This window comes from Mandrillus leucophaeus, unplaced genomic scaffold (genome assembly GCF_000951045.1).
Source record: "Mandrillus leucophaeus isolate KB7577 unplaced genomic scaffold, Mleu.le_1.0 Scaffold5, whole genome shotgun sequence".
Taxonomy (NCBI): Eukaryota; Metazoa; Chordata; class Mammalia; order Primates; family Cercopithecidae; genus Mandrillus; species Mandrillus leucophaeus.
The window spans coordinates 8,463,108-8,490,701 of record NW_012105364.1 but is presented as its reverse complement, the minus strand read 5'-3'; the positions used below and the strand labels follow the sequence as shown (position 1 = coordinate 8,490,701).

At 36.2% G+C, this 27,594-nt stretch overlaps 1 protein-coding gene across 2 annotated transcripts in view; it reads right to left on the bottom strand.

Moving 5' to 3' along the window:
- The window catches only part of GRM8 (glutamate receptor, metabotropic 8), an 838,387-nt gene that overhangs the window by 168,343 nt on the left and 642,450 nt on the right, over positions 1-27,594 (bottom strand). For both annotated transcript variants that reach the window (XM_011995930.1, XM_011995931.1), the window contains one exon: positions 10,125-10,261. In XM_011995930.1, the coding sequence (XP_011851320.1) occupies positions 10,125-10,261 (137 nt within the window). The remainder of the gene's footprint in view (positions 1-10,124; positions 10,262-27,594) is intronic.

The window sequence follows — 27,594 nt, the reverse complement described above, 5'->3', positions numbered from 1 at the left end:
CCCAAAAAACAAAACTATTTATATTCTTTTGAGTGTATACCCCAGTAATGGGATTGCTGGGGTGAATGTTAATCCTGTTTTAAGTTCTTTGAGAAATCTCCAAACTGATTTCCACAATGGCTGAACTAATTTACATTCCCACCAGCAGTGTATAAACATTCCCTTTTCCTCCATAACCTCCTCAGCATCTGTCATTTTTTGATTTTTAATAATAGCCATTCTGACTGGTGTGAGATGGCATCTGATTGTGGTTTTGATTTGCATTTCTCTAATGATTGGTAAAGTTGAGCGTTTTTTCATATACTTGTTGGCTACATGTATGCCTTCTTTTGAAAAATGCCTTTTCATGTCCTTTGCCCACATATGGATGGGGTTGTATAACACTCTAGAAATGATAAAATTATGTAAATAGAGAACGTATTAGTGGTTTTCAGGCATTGGGGAGAGAGGCATATGGGAGAGAAAACAATATGGATATGACAAGACAACATAAGGGATCCTTGTGGTAACTGAAATGCTCTGTATGTTTACTGCGGTAGCACATACATAGACAAAAATGGTTAACAAAATAGCAGAGAGCTATAAGCACATGCACTCACACACACAGAGGAATACAAGTAAAACTAGGGAGATCTGAATAAGATTGGTAGATTATATGAATGTCAACATCCTAGTTGTGATACTGTACAATAATTTTGCAAGTGTTATCACTGGAAAAACCTATGTAAAAGGGACATGGAATCTCAATTATTTCCTACACCTGCAAATATATCTGCAATTATCTCACAATAATGTCAATAAAAATGATTTTATGACAAGTGAAAACAATCAATACTAGCAAAATTTAGTACATTTCTATGTCCTTGTTGTATATTTCGTCATTTAAATATACAACTAAAAAGAAATAATCTAAAGAGAAAACATTGTTTTACATCTCAAACCCCGGAGATTATACACAGTTGCATATTTCTGTAACTTCAGTTGAAAATACAGCATCCATAACCCTATTAACATAGTATGGGGAGTTTAGGAGGATCCCAGCTTTTGGCTCTCCTCCCGCAATTAATTATTGGAAGCTTTGAGGAAATATGTCATGAGAAATTTTTGATTCAGTCAATAAACATCAATTATTCTTTTGTCTTGCTCTAATAAATCACTGACCTGTCTACAATCGGAGGTTACATATTTTAATTCATATACAATACTTTTCAATTCTTAGTTGTAATGCTCTTGTACACTTTAGATTTCACATAACACTGATGAAACCCACTGAGCTTTTACGAGTACTCTAGGATACAGGATTCACATGTAAAACTACCATAATAAAATGACTTTTTACCAGTTATTCCTCTATTCCAGAGCTTCATTTTATGTTTATAACCTTATTTTAACCTTACTTATTCTACTTGTTATGTTAAAATTGTACTTATTTTACTCCTCCCAAGGTTAAAATAAGGATTAAAATACCATTTATTTTCATTTTTATTACTTTATTATCCCCATAAAAGTCTAGAGTCACCAGCTTCTTTTATCCATCTTTGGTGCTGGTATAAAAACACATTTCTTATTTTATGTTTTGTCTTTAAGCAGCATCATTTTCTTTGATTTTCCTTTTCTAATTAAACTGCTATCTTTGAAATTTTTAATTATTATGGATACATAATAGTTGTACATATCTGTTGGGTACATACGACGTTTTGATACATGCATCAATATGTAATGATAAAATCAGGGGATTTAGGATCTCCTTCAAACATGTATCATTTCTTTATGTTGGGAACATTCTGAATCTTCTCTTCCAGCTATTTTGAAATATACAATAAAGTACTGTTAACGATCATCATCCTATTGTGCTATTGAACACTAGAACTCCATCCTTCTATCTGACTATATTTTTTATACTCCCACCCACCCTTCATAATTCCCCTCCCCTACTCTTCCCTGCCTTTGCTAACCACCATTCTATTAGCAAATATCACATGTTCTCAGTCATATGTGAAGTCTACCTTTTTTGTTGTTTCTTCTCCATTTCTGCTATTTTCAGTTATTATTTAAATAACTAATTAAACTCTTGTGGTTTTTTCCTGGGTTTTTTTTTTTTATATAATGACAGGTTTTCAATGCCCATTTCTCCCTGAAAAACAACTAAACACCCTGAATACCAGTAGATTACCCTAGAAACCTGCCTCCAACTGGATCTGGATCACTGAATTCAGCTTCTCAAGTCCTAATCAGATTAAATCAGATTTGGTACGGCATAGTTTTGTATATTCTTAGAATAGTGGCAAGATTATTTCACCTACTCTACTGAATAGCCTAGATGACTCTATTTGTTGTTGTTATTGGGAAAATGTAAGTTGAGTATGAACTAAAATTCATGAACTCTTTTTATCCCTTGTTCCTAATGTCCTCACTTATTTATTTGTCCTACTGTGATAAATACATCTTAGTAAGGCCTTTCAAAATATTTTATGAATTAAGGCTGGAGCAAAGTAGATAAATAGGCGAGGGAAAATCTATCCAAAAATTAAGTAAAATAGAAAAAAAAAACTCTTAATTACGTCTTTGACTTAGCTCATGGAACTACCTCTTCTCCAGCCAATCTGCACTTTGCTGCCAAAGACATTCTCCTGAAGCTTAAACGTGAGCATCTCTCTATTGAAAAACTCCCTGTAGCTCAAAAATATCTTAAAATGTTCTCATGGTATATGAGGTCTTATAGAATTTAAGTTCAAGCTATCTCTCTTCATTCCCCACAATGTTCTCTGATCAGATTGTCCTCTGTTCTGGGAGCTCAGAATCATACTCAGTCCCATAAAGAAACTGAGCCTTTATCTAGCTCTCTATGAAAACCTAGACAACAGTCCTCATCTGTATTATTGTACTTAACAACTTGCATTATGAAGTCCTTGTGTAAGCAGAATAGATCTGCCCAATCAATGGCAAATGCTCCTCAAAGACAGTTATCAGAAGTCACTCAGTAACTCTAAGGCCATCTGCAGGATTTGAAGGTCTGCGAATGGCAAGGGCAAGAATAAAAGCCAAAGCCATTGGTAATAGTAACAATGTGCCCCTTAGAATGTTATCTGGGTCACTTACATGCACTCCTCTTGCTCCTGTTTGTAACTTTGGACTTTCCCTTAGATTCTACCTGGTCTGATTGCAAGGATCTTTTAACGTGATTACCCATTCTGGAGTTTGTCCTTGATTACCTTGACAATGACTTCTAGCTCTACCCTTACTAAAGTGTGCTCCTTGGTTATACATTATCTCAGTATCATAGAGTCAGCTCACCTTTTTGGCCTTGTAAAGATAATAGTGCTTTACATTTTTGGTTTATTAATTTATTCATGTGGGAACATTTAGTAAGTCCCATATTATACTAATCATTAAAGACATAAAGCCAAGTAGAACAGTTTCCTTGCCTCCAATTATCTTGTTTCTCTGAGAATGGAAGGGAAGGGTCAGGCTGCACCCGTCAGGCCATCTAACTACTGGGGTCTTCTTGACTCATTTGTACTGAAATGTTTTAAACCAGATACACCAGTACAGTTCTCTAGTTCCCCAGCCTCTGGACCAAGAGAGAATATGTTTCTTTGTGAATGCTGATAATACTTTGCTAATTATGAATTTGTGTTTAAAGTTGAAAAAGAATAAAGGAACACAGCTGGATGTATTAGTATGGGCTCATGAAAGAGACATATCCTTGGATGTTGAACCTGCATAGTCCTGTTACTTCATGGATGACACAATGAACTGAATCTGAGACACTTCTAAACCATCCCAGCATGCACTGCAGCATTGGCAAACTGGAGGCTCTGTTTTACAAAATGAATACATGAATGGATGAATCATGGATGGATGAATGGATGCTTTTTAAATGGCCTATATGTTCTTCCAAATATTTCTGACCATTAAAAGAATTTAAAGTCTAGTTTAAATTTCATCTACGTCAAGAAACTATCCAAAGTCCCTAGTTTAAGATGATCATTGATTCCTTGAATTCACATTCAAACCAATGAATTCAAATAGCTTATTATTTAATCTGTACCTGTATAATTATACATTTATTGTAGTTATGAGTATATGGTTGCCCTTAATGGATTAGAAATCTGTTGATATCTGGAAATATAGTTGACCCTTGGACAACGTGGGTTTTGAGTGTATGACCTCTACATTGGTTTTTTTCAATCGAACACAGACAGAAAATATAGTATTGGCAGATGTGAAACCTGCATATAAGAAGGCCTGATTTTTCATATGCATGGTTTCTGCAAGGCTGACTGGGGGAAATGGTCGTGCATAGATTTTGGTGTATGTGGTGGTCCTGAAACCAATTCCCCATATCTACATAGGGATGACTGTATATTTTATACTGATGCCCTGCCATGATATTCATCCTGCCTGGCAGGGAACAATCACTGAATAAATAATCTGTGCATGAGTGCACTTCCTAATAGATAATCTTGGATCATCCATCTATGTTCAGTCAATATGTAGAAAAGATCAGCATATTATTCATGACATATTAAATACACACTGAGTACTTACTCTGGGCTTGGCAAGAATGTAGTTCAAATTTAATCACCTTAACATTTGCTCAATCTGTGAATAATATGACTTTACCAAATCATATTATTACCTTATATCTTGTTATCTCATAAACAGAGATATAAGTAATGACCTCAAAATGACTTTTTGAAAAGAATAAATTAGCATCTAACAAACAAATATACAGCTTTAAAAATCATCTTGTTGCAAGGAAAGGAAACAGAACAAAGTATTTTCATAATCGAGTACAAAGTTAAGAACTACAGTGGCATTTAAAGTTCTAACAGAATACAGAGAAAGGGCCCAGGAAATTGACTCACATTTATGCTATGTAGGAAAAGGAGTGCTTCATATAATACTTATTTCATAGGGTGAACAAATATATATATATTTATATATTTTTTTTATATTATATATTATATACATGTATGTGTTTGTGTGTGTGTATGTATGTATGTGTGTGCACTGACAATCATAGGAAAGAACATTTTCACATGTAAGCAACTTTGCAAACAGGGAAACAGAGGCAAAGAGAAAATGCATGTTTCCTAACAAAGCAAACAAAGGTCAAGTCTTCTCTCAAACACTGTTTCAACTCTATTCAGTCCATTGTTACTTCAAAACCATTTTAATATTTTTCATTATATAAAAGCTGTTCCTCCATGAAATTAATGATATTCATATTAAAAAAAACAGTTGATGTTTATCAAGAATAAAAAAAAAATCCCTGAGACAAATGGGGAGACTCAGGAATTCTCCCTTTTTTTATTCCAAGCAAGCCAAGGAAGCTCCAGTATATGTACATATAGCATATATATATTTAACTGATCATCTATAAGAAAATACATACATTCAATTAAAATAAATACTATACTATAGGTATGTGGCAAAGACTAATTTTGTGGGGTAAAATTCCATCAGAAAGTTTGCTCAAGTTTTAGTTTTTTCCAAAGCATTTGAATCATAGAGCCTACTTTTTAAAATACTAAAACAAATACTTTGGGCTTATTGTGTAAACAGCCAAGTTATCATGGTGCATATACCTCTCGTTACAGCTACTCCCTATTCAGAACATCAGAATAAAGACAGAAATAAGACTGCAAATACAGCTTCAGTTTGATTTCATACTGAAATACCCAGTAAAGGTCCTCTTTGGTAGGCTGGTTGTACTAGCAAAACAAAACAAAATTTATTATTATCATATTCATTCAATACTTAATATGTGCCAGTCAACGTTCTAGGACTTTTGTACATACAATTTCCTTGATGATCTCAAGAACTCCATCAAGTAGGTAGATAAAGAACCTGAGTCTAAGTCACATGCCCAAGGCTACACAGCTCATGAATGAAAGGTCAGAATTCAAATATCTTCTTTTGGACTTTGAGATCTTGTTCTTAACCACCATATGTGTTTACTATTCATAACAGTATCTATTACCCGACTTAGATGAGAAAACTGAGGTTCAAAGCTCAGTACCCTATTCGAAGTTTTTCTTCTATGGAGTCATCCACTGAAAATTAAATCAGGTTCGAAATTATTAAATCAGGTTCTCCTTCAAATCACCCTTCCAAATTACACTCTGCCACTAATCACTGTGATTGGGACACCTTGTAAAGCCACTATTCTTTGTTTTTATCATTTATATTCAACTTATTTCCTTGATTATAAAAAGAATAATATGTTGAAACCAATAAAAACATATGTTTCATTCCTACAGTAATCAAGAAAAAGTGGTTCTGGCTGGAAAAAGCATTAAAAAAATGCCCTGAGTTATTTTTGGCCCATACGGTATCCCCAAGACACGTTCTCCCTGTGGACACAGAGCAGCATATGGCTGTTCTTTTCACAATTCAGGCTCTTCTGTTTACTCTGAACCTCTAGGTTACAGTATGTTTTGTAATCACTAATAAGGACCACCTGCCTCTTGAGAGTTTCTGCCTAACAAAATAGAGAGACTCGTTCGTTCTAATTCACTCTCAGGTAGACAATACACCCCTCATGTGTGGGCCGAGATTACTGAGTAGAAAACTTAAACAAATTATGCTGATTGTATTGCTAAATTAAGAACATATGTCAGTTTCATAAAAAGAAAAAAGAAACAGTAATGTTTGGAACAATAAAGACAATGCTTTGGAGGAAATGAAATATCTAATATATTTTCCAGGAAAAAGAAAAAGAATAATCTACTTATTTCAAAAATTCATTCAATCCACTAAGAGATATTCAAGGCAAATTTATTGCATTCAAATATGCCTAACCATATACCCTCTTTCTACAAATTTATACTATGGTTGAACTCAGCCAGAAAAACTGGCTCTTTGAAAACAAGCAGAGTTCAATCCAATAACTGACTGATAAATGCTTACCATTGAGAATGTGAAAGCTATCATAAATCTGGTTTAATAGAACAAGAAGAGATAGAGTATATGGAGAAGAGTAAATCCTCCTGTCAGTATCCTCCTTTGGCCACAGTGACAATTCCCACCAGAGGCTGGGCCAGATTAGGAACCTCTCTCTGGGCTGCCATTGCAAACCCGTATATATACCTTCATCAGTGCACCTGCTTCATTGCGCTAGAATGGTTGGTCCGACTGTTTGTCCCTCCTTCTAATCCGTGAGTGCCCCGAGAGCAGGGTTCACCTATTCACTCTAGTCTCAACACCTGTTAACAGAGTATGAGCACAGACTGAATTTACCAAATCCATTCAAAATATAACTGCCTAGGGGATGATACCCACCCACATGGTACCACAGGAAAATAAATTCATCTTATATAAACTCTACTTTTTGAATGCAGAGAGATTTTCCAAGTATTAAGGCCAATGTCAAAGACAGGCAGAAATGACTGGCTGTGGGGACAAACAGTCAGCATTTTGAATGCAAAGATTGTCTCTGAACTTTCTCACACAAACTCAAGTTCCTCTTCTAATGGGACCTTCACTTTACCCAGTACACTCATTATCTATCATGTCTCTCACTGACCATGTGGAATATTGAGATATTGGACTAATCATAAGCAACATTTACAGACCTCTGATGTGCCAAACACGGGGCAAAGTTATTTATTGTATTACTTCATTTAATGCTCATTACAACCATATAAGGTGGGTGCTACTGTTTTCATTTCAGACATGATAAAACTGAGGCAAATAATTTGTTTAGTACTTTGCCACAGATCTAAGCAGAACATTAACAAGTCAGTAGCTTGCCAAGCACTCTAATACTCCACCTTCAAGCAGGTGACTAACGCAACTCCTAAGGATAAAAGTCATTTGATTTGTCCTGATAATCCTCAGAATTCAATTCTTAATTTATAACCTCTCCCCACAGTCCAATTTATTATTTTTTTCTTCTAAGAGCTGCGTTTTCCATTTCAGTAAAACCAGCAATGCTATCTAGTTACAAATGATCATAATCATGCATGAGAAATAATTCTCACAAATTGTTTTAATACATTTTATGAACAATAACACAGTCATAAACATAAAACTTTCATGCACTGTTAAATGTACATAAAAGAGCAGCTTGAGATTCAATAGGAAGTTTTATAACTACATTATGTGTATATGGTGAGACAGGTATATATGTGTACTTGTGTGTAAAATTATGTCATGTAATGGTATTGTATGTTAGTGCATATATTTCTGAAACATTTGATTTTGCTGTGTAAATCCCTAATCATCAGAATATATTAATGATAGGCAGTTTGACATTAATAAAAGTCAAACAAAAGTAGCTTTCCTGTCTTAGACCTTGTCAAATCATTTCTGTCTTATTTCATTTCCCATAGGTCCTCTTTCAAAAGGGCTTTTGTCAAAAAGCTATTGATTATCAATAACCTGTGGCATTATCAAAGTTATGTTTCAGTAAATGTCAATTTGGATTGCAGAACAATGGATAAGATTTCATGAAGCACCTACAAGTAGTAAAGTATTGATATGTGGCCTTACGTATCACTACAATAGTTAGAAACATAAGCTGTCTGTGCATTATTAAATGCATAGCTGTAATAATTATCAGGAAGAAAAATAAATCATAATCTCTCTGGTTCTGTAATTTCTCATCGTCTACTTTTCTGAGAACTTGGGTGACTGGTGCTGCATAGACATATCACTTCGGGGGACATATTTGGAAATACAAAAAAATTGATTAAAAATATCAAATTGATGTCTTCTGATTAGGTTCAAACATGAGAAAGCATGTGTACACTCTCACAGTATTATGGTAGCTCTGAGAATCAAGAAGAGGAGATGCTTTTGTTAGGGGAAAGAGTGAATTACACAAAAAAATAGAACAGAAGAAGAATATTTTCCTAGTTTATTTGAAGCATTTTAAAAACATTCTACTGTCTACTGTTCTTGTAGTTATTTCTCGGCCACCAAATTTTTGTGAATAGTCCTACTTTTCTGTGGAAGAGATGCTGGATGAATGAACTCCAAACCTCGGCTGAGACTACAGAACGTGCTCCATCCTTCTCTATACCTAAAAATGCCAGTGTGCACTAATATGTGGCAAAGGGCTGTTGAAATGTGAAATAATTCTTTACAGTAAGTAGATGCTACCCTCCCTGGCCTCCCCACCCCAGCATCCACAGCCCTGTGCACTGATTTCCTGGACCTGCCTTATCCATCAAGTTCAGAATTGGTTTCCTGTTCCAGAGCCCCTTAGGATTGAAGAGTGATGGCACCTAGTAGCTCTCCCCAAATCCCCCAAAGACTTCTGCCCTAAGAGAGCTCCTCTGAGGGAGTGCCCACCAGTCTTGGACACCTGATGAAGTTCCTCGTCCGTACAGCCATCCCCACGTGCTAACCCCACTGGGTCCCCATCAGATTCCAGTCGAAAGAAACAGAACCTTGGGTGATGGTGTGGCACCTTGCAGGCAAATGCCCAGGTGCTTTTGGGTACCAAACCCAGGTCTTGGGAACCTGCTTCCAGCTGGGCTCTTCAAGTCGCCCTCACATGGCCACTTGTGGAAACTGAGAAATAACGGACCTTGACCTGAAGAGTGCCTGAGGTAGACAAAAACAGCAGGTAGCTCTAAAGGCTGTTAAATAATCTGAACACCACCCTTGGATACATCAACCTTCCCTGGTGTTGCAACTGAAAGAGGCAATATAAACGCATAGTATGATTCACTTCCATCAACCTGATATAGCCAGAAGGTCTCACCTTGTGATGTGGCAAAGGTGATGTGCCCTTTTTTTAAGCCCAAATTTATAAACGAGGACATATTCAGTCAATTCCACCCCACCCCCAACACACAGACATACAAAAATTGTACAAAGATTACAACAAATTTCTTTCATAAAAAGGCAAAATTTCTCTAAGTGTATAGTCAATTACAGAAAAAAAAATCAGATCATTCATTAAATTCTTACAGATATCAGAAGATTCCTCTAAAGAGGCTCAAGAATGTCCCTAACATTTCAAAATTGAAGAGAGAATCAAGTCATACCTTTTCTAAAAGTTTATTTATGGGGAAAATCTATTCTGACAAAAGTTATATACTTAAAAATAAAGCATCCCTCCTGGAGAGCTATACACATTAATAGATGTTTATAATGATACTTGCTTTTAGATGAAGCTGATTGGTCCAGTGGCCGATGACTTTGTACTCTGTGCTTTTGTTGGTTATTTGATACTGGAAGATATCATAACGTCCAGGAGCATCTCCGTTTTCATTAAAAGTGACAGGAGTGCCAGCACTGCCTATAAAGATTTAGAAAACAATGTTAATAAAGCTTTAGTAAGATAGCCCACTGGGCTTATTTTTCTTTTAGAAGGAATGGTAGATAAAAATATATTGTGTGCAGTAAGTGATACAAAGATTGCAATCCATACAAGGTCATTCTTGATAGCATAATATCTTTTACATGAAAAGAAGCCTTGACATACATACACGAGTAAGATGTGCTTTATTGTACACATTAGAAAGTAAATGATGAGTATCCAAGTTAAGCAATGCACATAACAGCTAAATAAATAAAAGTTGATAGGCTGAATATTCAATACTGGCTACATAGTATGATAGTTAATAGAGAAAAATGTAAATGTTTTGAAGCATGACAGCTATTGTACAATTCGAACTACTAATAGTAATTCAAATTATAGCAGGAGAATGTTCTGGCCAGAATCCTGAGTTTTGCTTTTTCTAAACTCTCTAAAGCAGTTGCCTTTTCAGTTCCTGTGCCTCTGCTACTTCTGCCCCAGAGTATATCAATGGGGTCTACTGTTGGGAACCTTTCAATGGGTGAGGCAGTGATCTATGGGAAGTCTCAACTCTGCTCAGATCATAAATGTTCTCCCCCTTCACAGTGACAGGTCTAAGAGTGGCAGAGCAGCAGGATACAAGGACTGTAGTCTTTTCTAAACTCCATTCCTGTCGGAGGTTTTCATCTTTTCTCTTAATAGTTTCTGCTCACTTTTACTTTCCCTCTTACTAACTTTTATGTAATTACAGGGGAAGAGTAGAAATGGACCATCACCCCAATGTGTTCTTGTTCCATCTAGCTTCACTAACCATATAGAATTTCCTTTTCTCTAACAGCTTTTAGGCTTCTGTACTTTTTTTTTTTTTAATTCTTTCCTACCTTGAAAAATTCACATGACACCAATCCCTTTTCTCGGTGTCTGTCTTCTCTCTGCAGGCCTCTTCTCTGACTCTCTTCTCACAGGATATTGGATTTAATTTCTATAATGTGCTAGAGAGTTTCCCCTTCTTCTTATCTCTGTCTCATACTATATTCTCCAAAAGTATACATTACTAATAGTTATATATGTCAACTGTACATATTTCCATCTTATAATGAGTTTCTTATTCTATCTGTAGAGTTGTTTACCTAATTACCAGCCATCACAAAATTCCAAACTATTTAACTTATCAAACAAATTGATGACTTTATCAAAAAAGACAATAAGCTGTAAATAAATTTAATCAGAGTCACATAGCATCAATGTGAATACTTTTCCAGTATTTAATGGACAGATGTCTAATATTCTGTTTTCTTGATTCTTCCTAAAAAATCGTGATGTGAGTTCTCTGATGAGACTACAGATATCTGGTATCATCAGGAACTGCTGAGGCTGCAAGAGATGGCACCACATGGGAGAAAGACCACTGCTCTCAGAACTGGAAGTTCCATGTCCAGGCTCACTCCATTCCCCATTGATTTCCACAACTTGTGTACGTCCCTTTTCCTTCACTTACCACAGGGACTTAACAATAAATATGGATAAATTTTGAGGTCCTAAAAGAGCTGTATACATGTAAATTATTATTACTATTATTAATTCACATGGGAAATGACTTTATATATAAATCAACAGATGTACATTACTCAGGGAATAAAATAAGAGCTCTCCAATCAGGCTGTGCTATCTTAGCTACTCCTTATATATTCAAGTGGAACCTATTTGCCAAACCTGACCAAAGCCTTTCTCAGCTCCTAGTGACCACGAGCAGGTTAACCTCTTAAATCCTCAGTTCCTTCATCTGTAAAATGGGAGTAATAATGATACTTTTCTCAAAGAGTTGTTGTGAGAATTAAATAATCAACACTTGTCAAGTGCTTAGAACAGTGTATGGGGATAATTAAATTATTCACTCCACATTTATTTTCAGTACACACCAACACATAGTAATAGAAAAGATGTTGAAAGTTCTCTAAGTGATGGCTAGACAAAAGATTATTGAAATTCAAATGAGGAAGATATTTCTGACTAGAAAAACACATATGTTAAGAATTTCACATTAACACAATCAATTCCTGACATCTATATGTCACTATGAAATATTTGAATTGCATATTCTCTCCTCAATAAAGGGATACTTAATTCTCTCTACTTAAAATATCCCAAGTTGTCACCTCCTTGACTGAGGGACTCCTTATATTCCACAACAGCAGTTCCCAATCTTTTTTACAATCACAGTACCTAAGATGAAATAATGTCACTTGTATAACACATTACCATGAATATAACCTGAGTTATACATAATTCCTAATGTTCTAGCTGTTTCTATATCCAAGTCAAGAAAGCCTCTCAAGAGAGCTCATTGGAGAGCTACATTGTCACAAAATACAATAATTTCCAACTTAGATACTTTGAATATCATTATTAAGATAAGTTACACTACATCTGACAGTGTATTAAGGTGCAATATTCTAAAGTAGTTATGAGTGTGGGTTCTGGAGACAGATCATTGGGTTCAAACGCCACTATGTCACTTATTGACGTAGTATCTTGAGTGCATTTCTTAATTTCCCTATATCTCACATTTCTCAGTTATACAGCGGGCTAACGGCAATTCCCACCTCAGAGGGATATATAAGGATTAAATGAATCAACATATATAAAACATTTAGTACATCATATTATGTATTAACTATAATTTCTTCTGTTGTTTTATGGAAATGTTGTGTTTGAGAGCCACTGTCTATATGAGAACATATAAACTCAGTGAGCACATAAGTTTTCATGATGTCACTCTCATTAATCTCTGTTCTCTTTCAACACAATGCCACTTATACCTAAAATGCAGGTCCCTAAATTCATCATGCTCTATCTCACCGTTCTGTCTTTGCTCATGCTATTTTCTCTAATTTCCCATTCTCTTTCCTCCTTACCCCTCTCTATATAATTCCTTCAAGATATGGTTCAAGGTCCATGCACTTATAGAAGCTTCATCTTACTCCAATCATGGGGAAGGTGCCCAACCACCTCTTTATGTCCTAACATGCAATACCAAAGCCCTCACAACACTCCACAGACTTTTACTAACCATCCTGTACCTGACCAAACATTTATTCCACAGATACTTTTTTAGACCCCACTATGTGTTCAACATTGGGTGGACCCTCTGCAATCCTCACAAAGCTATGGTCTTCTTAGGAAAGGCAAAAGTATCTATTATCACTGTAAGCACTGCAGCAAAGACAGTGCTCAGTCCCAAGCGAGTAATCAGTAGATTATAGGAAAGCATGAAAGAGGCATCCACTAAAGATTCCAAGCAAATCCATGCTTCCCTCTTGGTGACATTATGAACTTCATGTACATTTCCTTCCATCTTTTGTATTCACAAATGGAGAGAACAAATAAATCCTCTCACCTTGCTATTAATGTGACATTAGGGAAACCACAGGGAAACTTTGACATATCTTTGAATGGACTCTGCGTTAATTACCGGTAGCTGAAGTGGTTTTTATTACTGATCACCTTTGCATCTTGTTTTCCTAAAGCGATTTCTAGTCTCAAACTAGGCTTGCAGTTGAATGACTTCAACCCTCTTTCAGGAAGAATTGATTCCATTACATATTGACTCATTTCAAATGACTGCCATGGAACTCTGGTCGATGTAGAAAGAGCATCGTTGAGTAGCCATAAGGAACTAACTCATTTGCTGTTTAATAATTTCTACAAGTTTGCCATCTTTTAAAAATACCATTGTTTGTACTGAAACTGGCCACTCTGAGAAACAGAATTAAGTGCCAAATATTTTTTGTCCACAAAAAAATTTCAAATGACAGATGTTTGTTAATATAGTCATCAATTTATTAAGGTTTAATAACAACACAACACAGGTAAGAAATAAAATTTAAATATATTTGATTAAGCAATATTCACACATATTTTACATGATAAATTACACTCACATTTTCCTGTTTTGTTTCTCTCCATCCTACACTTTAGGTATCTCATAAATTTTGAAGTGTATTAATTTTGTTTTTGAGGAGGGTGGAGGACAGGGTCTCCCTCTGTCACTCAGGCTGGAGCGCAGTGGTGTCATCTTGGCTCACTGTAACATCTACCTCCTAGGATCAAGGGATTCCCCAACCTCGGCCTCCTGAGTAGCTGGGACCACAAGCGTGTGCCATCGTGCCCGGCTAATTTTTGTAATTTTTGGTAGACACAGGGTTTTTCCATGCTGCCCAGGCTGGTCTTGAACTCCTGGGGTCAAACAATCCTCCCACCTTGGCCTCCCAAAATGCTGGGATTACAGGCATGAATAAATGTGCCCAGCCAAAAGTGGATTAATTTTTTAAAATAGTTTTCAGGCTGGGTGCAGTGGCTCATACTTGTAATCCCAGCACTTTGGGAGGCTGAGGTAGGAGGATCTCTTCAGGCCAGGAGCTGAAGACCAGCCTGGACGACACAGTGAGACCCCCCCATCTGTACCAAAAGAGAAATAAGCCAGGCATGGTGGCATGCGCCTGTACTCCTTATTACTCAGGAGGCTGGGGTGGAAAGATCGCTCGAGACTAGGAGCTTGAGGTTACAGTGAACTAGAATTGCGCCACTGCTCTCCAACTCCAAGTGACAGTGCGAGATGCTGTCTTCAAACAAACAAACTTTTCCATCCACATTTGCTAGTGAGGAAATGGAAACAAGCAACATGGAATTGTGAGGTAATGTCTACTCATCAGGTGCTACCCTTAGAGCTCATACATCTCCTTGAATATTTTCTGTTCAGTAAGAAATGTGTCAAAAAATATTTTTATTCATAGGCATCTCAAACACTCCAACATGGTTTTGGAGGGAAAATAATACATTCAACAAAGATTTTTTTTTGAAAATGTTGGCTCTTTTGAATATTGTGCAGGGGAAGAATATGGGCTTGGGATACAGGGACTAGAGTCTGCTTTCTGACTCTACCAATTACCTGTGTGATCTGAGTAAGTTAATCTCCTTAAAAGCCTGTTTTCTCATCTGCCAAGCAGGCATAATAACCCCAGCCTTCCTAAACTGTTACAAGCATTGCACGAGATGACAGTGTATATGACTGGTATACAATAGATGTGCAATGAACGCAAACACTCATCATCTTCCATTCTTTTGGCTGCACTTACGCCCCTTTGGTATACATTTTCTTGTTTACACCATGCAAAACACAATGTAAAAATAATGCATTTACCGCTTTTTTTTTTTTTTTTTTTTTGAGACGGAGCCTCACTCTGTTGCCCAGGCTGGAGTGCAGTGGCACGATCTCGACTCACTGCAACCTCCACCTCCCGGGTTCATGCCATTCTCCTGCCTCAGCCTCCTGAGTAGCTGGGACTACAGGTGCCCACCACCACGCCTAGCTAATTTCTTGTATTTTTAGTAGAGACGGGGTTTCACCATGTTAGCAAGGCTGGTCTCAATCTCCTGACCTCGTGATCTGCCCACCTCGGCCTCCCAAAGTGCTGGGATTACAGGTGTGAGCCACCACGCCTGGCCTGCATTCACCTTTATGTGCAAAAATTATAAATCTCTTTATAAGTGCTATCCTCTCAGCTCTTTTATTGTCAAGTTTATTATTTTTCTGCTCCCCTCCTACTACCAAAACTTTATTATCCTGCTCATCACTGCCTAAACTATTGGAAAAGCAGGAAAAAAATAAGAAAGCTAGAAATGAAATCAGTTAATTTAGTAATTTTTAGCACCCTTACATGAAGAATAAATATGTGAGATGTGTCACTGACCAAAATGCCATAGGAAGTAGCAATTTTCAACAGTGTCTCAATTATTCACGCTCTCTTTCCTTATCCAATTTACTTTACTATTTATTACACTTAAATGGGTTCACATATTTGAATTAAAATCATATTATAGCTTTATTATTTAGGAATTAGATTACTCTTATATGTATCATGTACTCACCCTTATATGTATCAATTACTCACTCCAATTCTCCGAAGCCTTTAGCATGTGACTTACTGTATTGTTTTCCAACAATGTTTCTGTTGTCTTTTTGGTGGTAGGATCATTTACTCATCACTCAACAACATGGCTGCATAGTTAGACTTACTTATTTCCAATTACCTTTTTTGTGTGTTTGTTTGTTTGTTTTGAGATGAAGTCTTGTCTCTGTCCTCCAGGCTGGAGTGCAGTGGCTCCATCTCGGCTCACTGCAACCTCCGCCTCCCGGGTTCAAGCGATTCTCCTGTCTCGGCTTCCTGAGTAGCTGGGATTACAGGCATGTGCCACCAGGCCTGGCCAATTTTTGTAGTTTTAGTAGAGACAGGGTTTCACCATGTCGGCCAGGCTAGTCTTGAACTCCTGACCTCAGGTGATCCACCCACCTCGGCCTCCCAAAGTGCTGGGATTACAGGCATGAGACATCAAGCTGGCCCCACTTACCAGTTTTTTAAAAAAAATTCATTCATGCCTCTTGACACATACTGTCATAGTCACTCTCTGGAACTTGTCTAGTAACTATATCATCTCCACAATTTTCCTCTTTGGACACCATCTTCCAACCTCACTGCAACAATTCTATGATTTCCTCCACTTACCAATTCATTAATCACCCTGTTTTGTCACTGTGCTTCGCTCCCATGATAGTGACTCTTCTCTCCTATTCCTAGACATGTTCTATGATCTTCCTAGAGAATACCCTCTATTCTCTTGTGCTTCTCTCTGTCCAGTGAATCGCTCTATCAAAATCACAATAATGATTAAGTTCAATTGTACATCTTCTTTGCCTGCATCCAAGCAGTTGAACATTGTTTGACAAAATGATAAAATTTTATTGTCTGACAAAACCAGGACTAGGCTGAGGCAAATGAGATACCCAGGGCATGACTCCAAGAGGGAGTCTGTCTCCCTGAATTTTGCATGCTAGGTGCCTCACTTGCTTTACCTTGTCCCTGCTGTCTGGTCTTACTTTAAATCCATACCCTCAGATTTCACATGGACAATCAGCATTGCTCTGCAATCCTATCACACTTTCCCATCTGGTCCAGTTCTCCCTCCCTTCTAGGTAATATTTGACTGTTTCATGACTTATTCTCACCCCTCACGTATCCAACACCCTCCTTTCCCCATCACTTTGGCTTGCTTCATACATTCCCACTGACAAAAGGCAGCAATACAAAAACATCCTCATCATTCCACCACAAACCCTACTGACTACCTGCATCCACACACATATTCTCCCATCCCTCCTGATGCAACACATGTCCCAGGTCCAATGAAAGGCACGTCCCCCCTGGTGCTGGGGTCCCATCACTCTCACCTTCCATGCACTTTCTGTTCACAGTTTTCTTTTCTTTCTTTTACATCCACAAATTTAGTCTTTTGGCAGAAGCATCCCCATCAATTTACAAATCAGTTCTAATAGCTCTCATCTTAAGAGGAAAGCAACCAAAACCCATTACTCTATCCCCACAGACTCATTCAGCTCTTGCCTCATTTTTCACTCTCCTTCATGGTAAAATTGTGTTCATTCTCTCCACTTTCTTATTCCTCTTTTACTCTTTGATACATTTTAAGTTGAAATTTAACCTCATTCCTCCACTGATGAGTCTCAAATTTATATGTCTAGCCCTGAATGCAGACTTTTCCAATTATCTATATCTCCACATTATTGTTTGATAATCATCTTAGATACAATGCTTGATTCTTACATATTATAAACGTTCTTCAGACAGTCGTCCCCGCTTAGTAAGCAGCTGATTACTGTCCTTCCATTTAATCAATTCAAAACCTACTTTAACACCCACATCTATAGCAACACACAGGACTAAATCTTAATGTAAACTAAGGACTTCAGTTAATAATGATGTATCATGTTGATCTATTAGTTTTCATACATGTACCACATTCATACAAGATCTTGACAGTTGGGGAAACTGTGTGTGTGGAGGGGTGTAATATAGAAATTGTACTCTATGTTCAGTTTTTCTGTAAATGTAAATTATTTTCTTAAAAAGCCTTAATTTTTAATGGTGATGCTAATTTTAATATACTTTATGTAAACTAACATATGAGAAATATCATGTCAAAATATAATCAATATAAAAATATTGAGGTACTTTATACACTTTTTTCCTAAGTCTTCAAAATCTTACATATACTTTATACTACAGCTTATCACAATTCAGATTAGCCCTGTTTCAAGTGCTCAACACCCACATGGTTAGTGCTGACTATATTAAAACAATACAGTTCTAAAAGGCAGATCATCTGAGCAGCCACTGCTCCCTCGCTCCAACACTCCGTTCACTGGGAATGAAGGCCCATTGCTGAGCCTTTCTCATCTGGCCTCCTCTTCAACTGGACTGAGCCTCCCTTCACTCATTTCTTTCCTAAATGTATGTGGACCAACCAAAGACTGACATGTGACTCAGTGGATGCCAGATCTGGAGACCAGATCCTAAAATAAAATCTAAACTGCTCCAGAGGTAAAAACAAAGAAGGCCCACATCTAGGCCAGGCATGGTGGCACACACCTGTAATCCCAGCTACTTAAGAGGCTGAGTCGGGAGAATGGCTTGAGCTTGGGAAGTGGAGGCTGCAGTGAGCTGTGATAGCACCACTGCGCTCCAGCCTGGGTGACAGAGAGAGAACCCGTCCCCACCCGTTGCTCAGAAAAGTTTACATCTAATGCATGGACAGGTTCTATCTTCAGAACATTTCTAGAATTTGCCCATTCTTTTTACCCTCTCTTCCATTAACCTTGTCTTTGCTACTATAACCTCTCCCTGAACTCTTAGCAGGTATCCTGCATCCACACTGAACAACAATCCACTCTCTACCCTGCAGTCAGAATGACAGTGAAACACAAATCAAATACTATCACTCTTCTTGATATCCTTCAATGGCTTCCCATTTCACTTAGAATAAAACACAAAGGCTTGTCATGGCCTTTAAGTCTCTTATTTATCTGATCTTGCTCATTTTCTATACTCCTTCAACCTGGTCTTCTTTCTGTTTGCAAGCACATGAAGGTTGTTCTCTCAGGGATTTTCTGTTTTCTGTTTTCTCTTTCCAGTGTTCTTCCCAACTTGGTCTTCTGACTGCTTCTTTCATCACTCATATCCCACCCCAAATATCAAGAGAGGCTTGCCAGATCACCATATCTAACTTAGCCTGATTCCTATCCCTGTCATTCACTATTACACACATTATTGCCTTCCTAGTACTTTTAAATATCTACAAATGTATGGTTTCTTTAACTGATCGATGTAAATCATTGGATGATATGCTTGTGATTGTCGAAAATATTTCTATCACATTCTCCACCATATATATAGTTCAGACTATTGGATGAGCATCCAAATACATATTATCTTTTTCCTGGGCACATAGCTAGGCTGCCCCTTTCCAGTCTTCCTTGCACTTAGGCATGGCCAAATTATTAGTTACAGACAATCAAATGTGAGCATACATGATAATGCACTACTTAGAAGTGCATTAAAACCCCGTAAGTGGTCTTCTATGGTCTTTTCTCTTCTTGGTTGGCTAGAAAGAAAATTTCATGCTGGACACTTTGAGCATCTACATGTTAAAAATGACAGAACTTACATTAGGCTGGATTCCAGTGTGAGTGCATGAAGATCCATGCTACTAACCTGTTAATCTACCATCCCTTTAGCATAATTGTGTGAGTATAAAACAAAATTCTATTCTGTTTAAGTCATTACAGGTTGTCAGTCTATTTCTTCCAGCAGACACCCATAACATTCAAGTAACGAGTTCTCAATGAATAGTTATGAAATGAATAATTGAAATCATATTCAATCTGGAAATAAATGTTTTACTTCACATCACATTATAAAGCTTCAAGAATAGTGTAGAGTGAGTATCAGACACTGGCACGAATTAACAACTTGTTTCAGATTCTCCTTAAGAGTTAATACTCATTACTTCAATGCGGATATATATAATATAACATGGACTTGAGAAAGTATAATCATTCTTCAGAATTGCACTGGATAAGTATCCATGTTTATTTACCTTGGCTAAAATACACAGTTGGTTTCCATAAAAACCAAATATAGAGGTATTAAAAATGTGTGCCCAATTTTAGGTTGAAAGTGGTAAAAAAAAAAAAAAAAAAGAAAAGAAAAAGAAAAAAAAAGACAGGACAAGAAATGTAGTTGAATGGCATTTCTAATTCTCTGAACCAACTCTTCTTCTTGATCTATCAAAAAACTGAGCTAACAATAGTAATTTCTCCTGTGGAAATGTCTTTATGATCCTTGGATTAAAGGTGCTTTAATATTGCAAAGTGTCATTGTCATTAATGAATAGCACGATTTGAGAAATAGAAATAGAACCTATAACTGCATTTATAGTACTCAAATAAGCTTATTAAACTTTTAAACTAGGAAAAGATCCATTATTCCATGATACACACCTCAGGGAAGCAGATGAATTGGGAGGTTTAAATAAAATCTCTTGTAAGAAAAGTAACCAAAGACACTATTAAAATATCAAATGTTTGGCTAAAGGAAAGAAGTGAAAAAGAACATATAACAATTAGGTAAGATTAGGTGATATATCTTAAGATGAATCTGAGAGCAAACCAAAATATGTTACAATACCCTGAATCTAATATATTTTCATTCTGTAACAGAAATTCTCTCTTCATCTTATGTACTTGAAGCCCTTTATTATTTCTTCTGGGGGACATTAAATACTTTACATATAAAAATGTATATATGACTTCCATTATAAAAATGACTGTGTTTTATTAATTATTGTATATCTGACAGTGATGATTACAAATATGACAGAAGTGTGTATGTGTGTGTACATACAGTCCAAACTTTTCAAATTTGCTGCACTAGGAAAAGGTCTTTCATCAACTAGTCCACTGTGTTGCTGGAAAAAGATTGATTCTCTTTCCATCTGGATTTACAAGAGTCACATTTATCAGTCTTTATTATTTATCAGTGAACGCTCTCATGGCTTGTATAAGAGTCTCTTTTTGTACTCCAAAGTCTAAAAGTTATTAGTTTACATGTTTTACTAAAAGGTTTTAAATTTTGCTGCTGACATTTTCATTTAATATACCTGTAGTTGACATCCCTACCATAGTAGGTATGGGATATGAAGTAGAAATACAATTTCACTATTTTTCTAATATGGATAGCCATTTTTTCAGTTCTTTTTGTTGAATAATCCCCTCTTTCCTACTGGCTGGAGCAATGCTTCTGTTTTATATCTAAGATCTGTAAGTGGATCTTGTTCTGGCCTATCCTATTGCATTCACCCATTTGTCCATCCTTGACCCAATACCAATGGTCAATATAAATTACTAAAGTTTTATAATAAGACAAAGCAGTATGACAAATTCCCCATTTTTCTTGCTTAGAAGTGTTCTACCTTTTCTTTGCTTTACACTTTTCCATACAAAATGTAGAACAATCTGGCTGGCATGGTGGCTCACGCCTGTAATCCCAGCATTTTGGGAGGCTAAGGCAGGAGGATCGCTTGACCCCAGGAATTTGAAACCAGCCCGGGCAACAAAGCGAGACCCTGTCTCTATTAAAATATTTTTAAAATGTAGAACTGTCTTAATAATTTCCATGAACAGCACCATATGGATTATCATTGAAGAATTTATAAAATCTGTAAATCAATTGGGAAAGATTTAACATCTTTATATTATCTTCCTATCCATGTGTATTGCTTGCTTCCATTATTTAGACCTTCTTTTATAAGTCTTAAAATGGTTTTATAATTTTCTTTCCATAGCACCCAACCGTTTTTGTATATTTATTCCTAGATAATATTATCTGATATTATTGTTAATGTTTCTTAAACTACATTATATATTACTTTGCTGCTACTATACAGAATGCAGCTAACTTTTTTCTGTATCAGTCTTATAACGAGCTCAGTGGCTCTTAACTAGAGGTGATTTTGTCCCTCAGAGGATATTTGGCACAATGTCTGGAGATATTTTTGATAATCACAACTGGGAAGGTGATGCTATTGGCAACTAGTGGAAGAGGCCAAATATGCTACTAAACATCCCACAACGCACAGGACAGTGCCCTACAGCAACAAATTATACAAAATGTCAATAGTTTCATGTTTGAGAAACCACTGCAAATTCTCTTATTATACCTCAAAATTGATCTCTAGATCTTTTAATTTCTAGGGAAAACATCAACTTATCTGCAAGCACTTACATTTTTATTTCTCCCTTAACAATTCTTGTAGCCTAAATATTTTTTTCTTCTTTTCTTATTGTACTATCTAGGACCTTCACTACAATGCTAATATGAAGTGGCAATAGTGAACACTCTTACATTTTTTCTAACTTTAAAAGAATGCCTCCCATATTCCCCAGTTATTATCATATTTATTTAAGCCTTTCATGTGCCCTTCTCATCAGTTTAAGAAAGTCCCTCATGGCCGGGCGCGGTGGCTCAAGCCTGTAATCCCAGCACTTTGGGACGCCGAGACGGGCGGATCACGAGGTCAGGAGATCGAGACCATCCTGGCTAACACGGTGAAACTCCGTCTCTACTAAAAAATACAAAAAACTAGCCGGGCGAGGTGGCGGGCGTCTGTAGTCCCAGCTACTCGGGAGGCTGAGGCAGGAGAATGGCGTGAACCTGGGAGGCGGAGCTTACAGTGAGCTGAGATCCGGCCACTGCACTCCAGCCCGGGCGACAAAGCAAGACTCCGTCTCAAAAAAAAAAAAAAAAAAAAAAAAAAAAAAAAGAAAGACCCTCATATTCTAGATGAACTAATATTTTTATCATGAATATATTTTAAATGTTAGCAATCTTTTTTCCTTTAATCTGTTACCATAATGAATTATATTTCTATATTTCCAAATGTTACATTATGGAAACATGGAGTGAACACAACTAGATTTCAATAATTTGTATTTTTATTCACTATTGGATTTGATCTGCTAATATTTTCTTTAGAATGTTTACATTATACTTATGAGTGAGAAGGATCTGTAATTTTTGTTCTTATAATGTTCTTCTTGTTTGGGTATCAGGTTATACTGACCTCAAAGAATAAATGGGAAAATAGTCCCTCTTTTTCTTTTTCTTTTTTTTTTTTTTTCTTTTTTCAAGACAGAGTCTTGCTCTGTCACCCAGGCTGGAGCGCAGTGGCGTGATCTCAGCTCACTCAACCTTCACCTCCCGGGTTCATGTGATTCTCCTGCCTCAGCCTCCTGAGTAGATGGGATTACAGGCACGTGCCACCATGCTTGGCTTATTTTTTTATTTTTAGTAGAGAAGGGATTTCACCATGTTAGCCAGGATAGTCTCGATCTCCTGACCTCGTGATCTGCCCGCCTCGGCCTCCCAAAGTGCTAAGATTACAGTCGTGAGCCACCCTGCCTGGCCTAGTCCCACTTTTCCTATTGCCTGCAAATGTTTGAGTAAACTTGTAATAATATCTTTCTTGAAAGTTTTGTATAACTCAACTGGAATTGCCCTAAATGCCCACAGGATAGTGAACAAATCAATCATGGTATAGTAAATTCACACAATGGAATATTATGCTGCAGTCAAAATGGATGAACTACAGAGATGGCCACAAATAAAGATAAATCTCATCAATATATTAAATGAAACAAGTAAGTATACAAAATACATTTTATAAAGGTGCAACAATTATTTAAAAATTTTTCATTCATTTTGAGAATATATCAGATGCAAGACAAATGTATTTTAAAAGGCAAAGGAGTGCTGTTGGTTATTCAGGAGGAATGAGAATGGGTTGATGATTTAAATACATGCTTAAATACAGCTTTTTATCAAAATACTAGCTTTTGGAGACATAAGAGTGTTTTCATAGGTACATATTACATTTTTAAATAACTAACTAACTAAATAAATGAAAGTCACTTTGCATGGATCAGTGATAACTATGTGTCATAAGCCAAACAGCCAATAAATAGAGGGGAAAAAAGCAGAAGAGGGAGGTGGAGGAAAAAAGAGAAGAAGGGATAATGAAAGAGTGAAGGAGGGAAATGAAAGGTAGAAATAATAAATCAAATAATAAACGTTAAAAAAAATGGGGAAAATCCACATTAAAACTATGGAAGAGAAAGGGTATACTAAACAACAATTCTTTAACTTTTGTGTAACTCTGTGAATTAACTGAATGCTACTTAGCCTTGCTATTGTGCCCATGGGGAATATGAATCCTCCCTGGAGGTCAATGAACCCAGGCAAACTAGGTCACATACAGAATTGCCTTTACCCAATTCTCTAAAGCAGATTTTCTGCACATTTTTAGATTGTATATTAGTCAACCTTCTGTCTATTATTTCCAGTTTATAAACTATAACCGTGTGGAATTAGAATCACATTACATTTTTAAGCCAAAAAGCTTAATTTCTTTTTTTTTTTTTTCACTTTGTACACTTTTTAAAGAGTAAAATCAGGCTAAAAATCACCTTTTCCCAGTTGACTCATTATTTCACTTCTTGCTAAGTTTTAAATTGTTCTTTTATCTTGGGTTATGCATGCCTTACTAATAATTTATTGTTTGAATAAGGTACAGTCTTTTCATGTATTTTACAATTAATATTTTCTTAATATTTGCAGAATTACAGTGAGCCAATCAACTACACAGGACTTTACAGGAACAGATGCCAAAGTGTCTAAAGAAATGAAAACAATATCAAACTAGGAGAGATCTACTCATCTCTGACAATAATTTATGGATTTAACTTAAAAAGATAGCAGATAATTTATTTATAATGGACCTGATTTTCTGTAATTACATGAACTGCCAATGAATATTAGGCCACTGTGATAAATGTGAATTGTCTATGTTACTATGGTGATTTGAGGTGTTTCTATTCTACACTGCATGCATAACAATGTGGAGAATAAAGACATAGTGAAATATATTTTTAAATTGCCATCAATTAAAAAACGAAGCATGGTCTGACTTTAGCATAATCCTTTCAGAAGCTTGCCTATCAAACTGAAGAAAACAATAATTATTAATTAATATATTTTCTTTTCAAATGGATCTAAAACATTTACAAAAATGATTATTTTCTGCCAAAATGAAATGCTGACAATCATGATTTTGAAATCTTAGTTCATATTCTCTGACCATTGTGATAAAACACAAAATTCTTAACAAAAGCCTTAAAAGATTAAAAAGTTAAAACAACACCAAGTAGGGAAAAAACAATAGCCTCCAAAGATTTAGAACAAGAAACTAAGCATTTATTTTATTTAACTAGTCACAGAAAAAAATAACATTAAAATCATAGAGTACTATTTCAGAGATAACAATATATTAAAACACCTAAAGAATGTGACCAAAGCTGTCATCAGAGGAAAATTTAGAGAATTAAAAGTTTTATTGACCAGGAAGAAATTGAATCCCTGAATAGACCAATAACAAGTCTGAAATTGAGGGAGTAATAAATAGCTTACCAACCACAAAAAGTCCAGGACCATACAGATTAGCAACTGAATTCTACCAGAGGTACAAAGAAGAGCTGGTACCACTCCTTCTGACACTATTCCAAAAAATTGAAAAGGAGGGACTCCTCACTAAGTCATTAAATGAGGTCAGCATCTTCCTAATACCAAAACCTAGCAGAGATACAACAGCAAAAAAAAAAAAAAAAACTTCAGGCCAATATCCTTGATGAACATCAATGGAAAAACACTCAACAAAATACTAGCAAACCAAATCCAGCAGCACACCAAAAAGCTTATCCAGGATGATCAAGTATACTTCATCCCCAAGATGCAAATTTGGTTCAACATATACAAGTCAACAAACGTGATTCATCATGTACACAGAACTAAAGACAAAAATCATATGATTATCTCAATGGATGCAGAAAAGGCATTCGATAAAATTCAACATCCTTCATGTTAAAAACTCAATAAACTAGGTATTGAAGGAACATAACTCAAAAAAATAAGACCTATAGACTACAAACTCACACAGTCAATATCATATTGAATAGGCAAAAGCTGAAAGCATTACCCTTGAATACTAGCACAAGACAAGGATGCCCTCTCTTACCATTCCTACTCCACACAGTATTAGAAGTTCTGGCCAGGGCAATCAGGCAAAAGGAAAAAAAAAAAAAAAAGAGGGTATTCAAATAGGAAGAGATGAAGTCAAATTATCTTTGTTTGCAGATGACATGATCCCATATCTAGTACAGAAAACCCCATAATCTCTAAAAGATTCTTATGTTGATAAACCACTTCTGCAAAGTCTCAGGATACAAAATGGATGTGCAAAAATCACTAGCATTTCTATACACCAACAAGCAAGCCAAGAGCCAAATCATGAATGAACTCCCTCTCACAACTGCCACAAAAATAATAAAATACCTAGGAATATAGCTAACTAGGGAAGTGAAGGACCTCTTCAAGGAGAACTACAAACCACTGCCCAAAGAAATCAGAGATGACACAAACAAATGGAAACTCATTTCATGCTCATGGATAGGAAGAAACAGTATCATAAAAATGGCCATACTGCCCAAAGCAATTTATAGATTCAATGCTATTCCCATTAAACTATCAATGATACTCTTCACAGAATTAGAAAAAAAAAACCTATTTTAAAATTGATATTAAAAACAAAAAAGAGCTCACATAGCAAAGACAATCATAAGAAAAAGGAACAAAGCTAGAGGCATCATGCTACCTGACTTCAAACTATACTACAAGGCTACAGTAGCCAAAACAGCATGGCACTGGTACAAAAAATAGGTACATAGACCAATATAACAGAATAGAGACTCAGAAATAAAACCTCACATTTACAACTACCTGATCTTTGACAAACCTGACAAAAACAAGCAATGGCAGAAGGACTCCTGGTTTAATAAATGGTGCTGGGAGAACTGGCTAGCCATATGCAAAAAATTGAAACTGGATCCCCTTTTTACACCTTATACAAAAATTAACTCAAGATGGACTAAAGACTTATATGTAAAACCCAAAACTATAAAACCCTAGAAGAAAATCTAGGCAATACCATTCAGGACACAGGCATGGGCAAAGATTTTATGATGAAATCACCAAAAACAATTGCATCAAAAGGAAAAATTGACAAATTGGATCTCATTATACTAAAAAGCTTCTGCACAGCAAACAAAACTATCATCAGAGCAAGCAGACAACCCACAGAATGGGAGAAAATGTTTGCAATCTATCCATCTGACAAAGGTCTGATGGCCAGAATCTACAAGAAACTTAAGCAAATTTATAAGAAAAAACACATAAGCCCATTGCAAAGTGGGCAAAGAATAGAAACAGACTCTTCTCGAAAAAAGACATGTGTGCAGCCAACACACATATGAA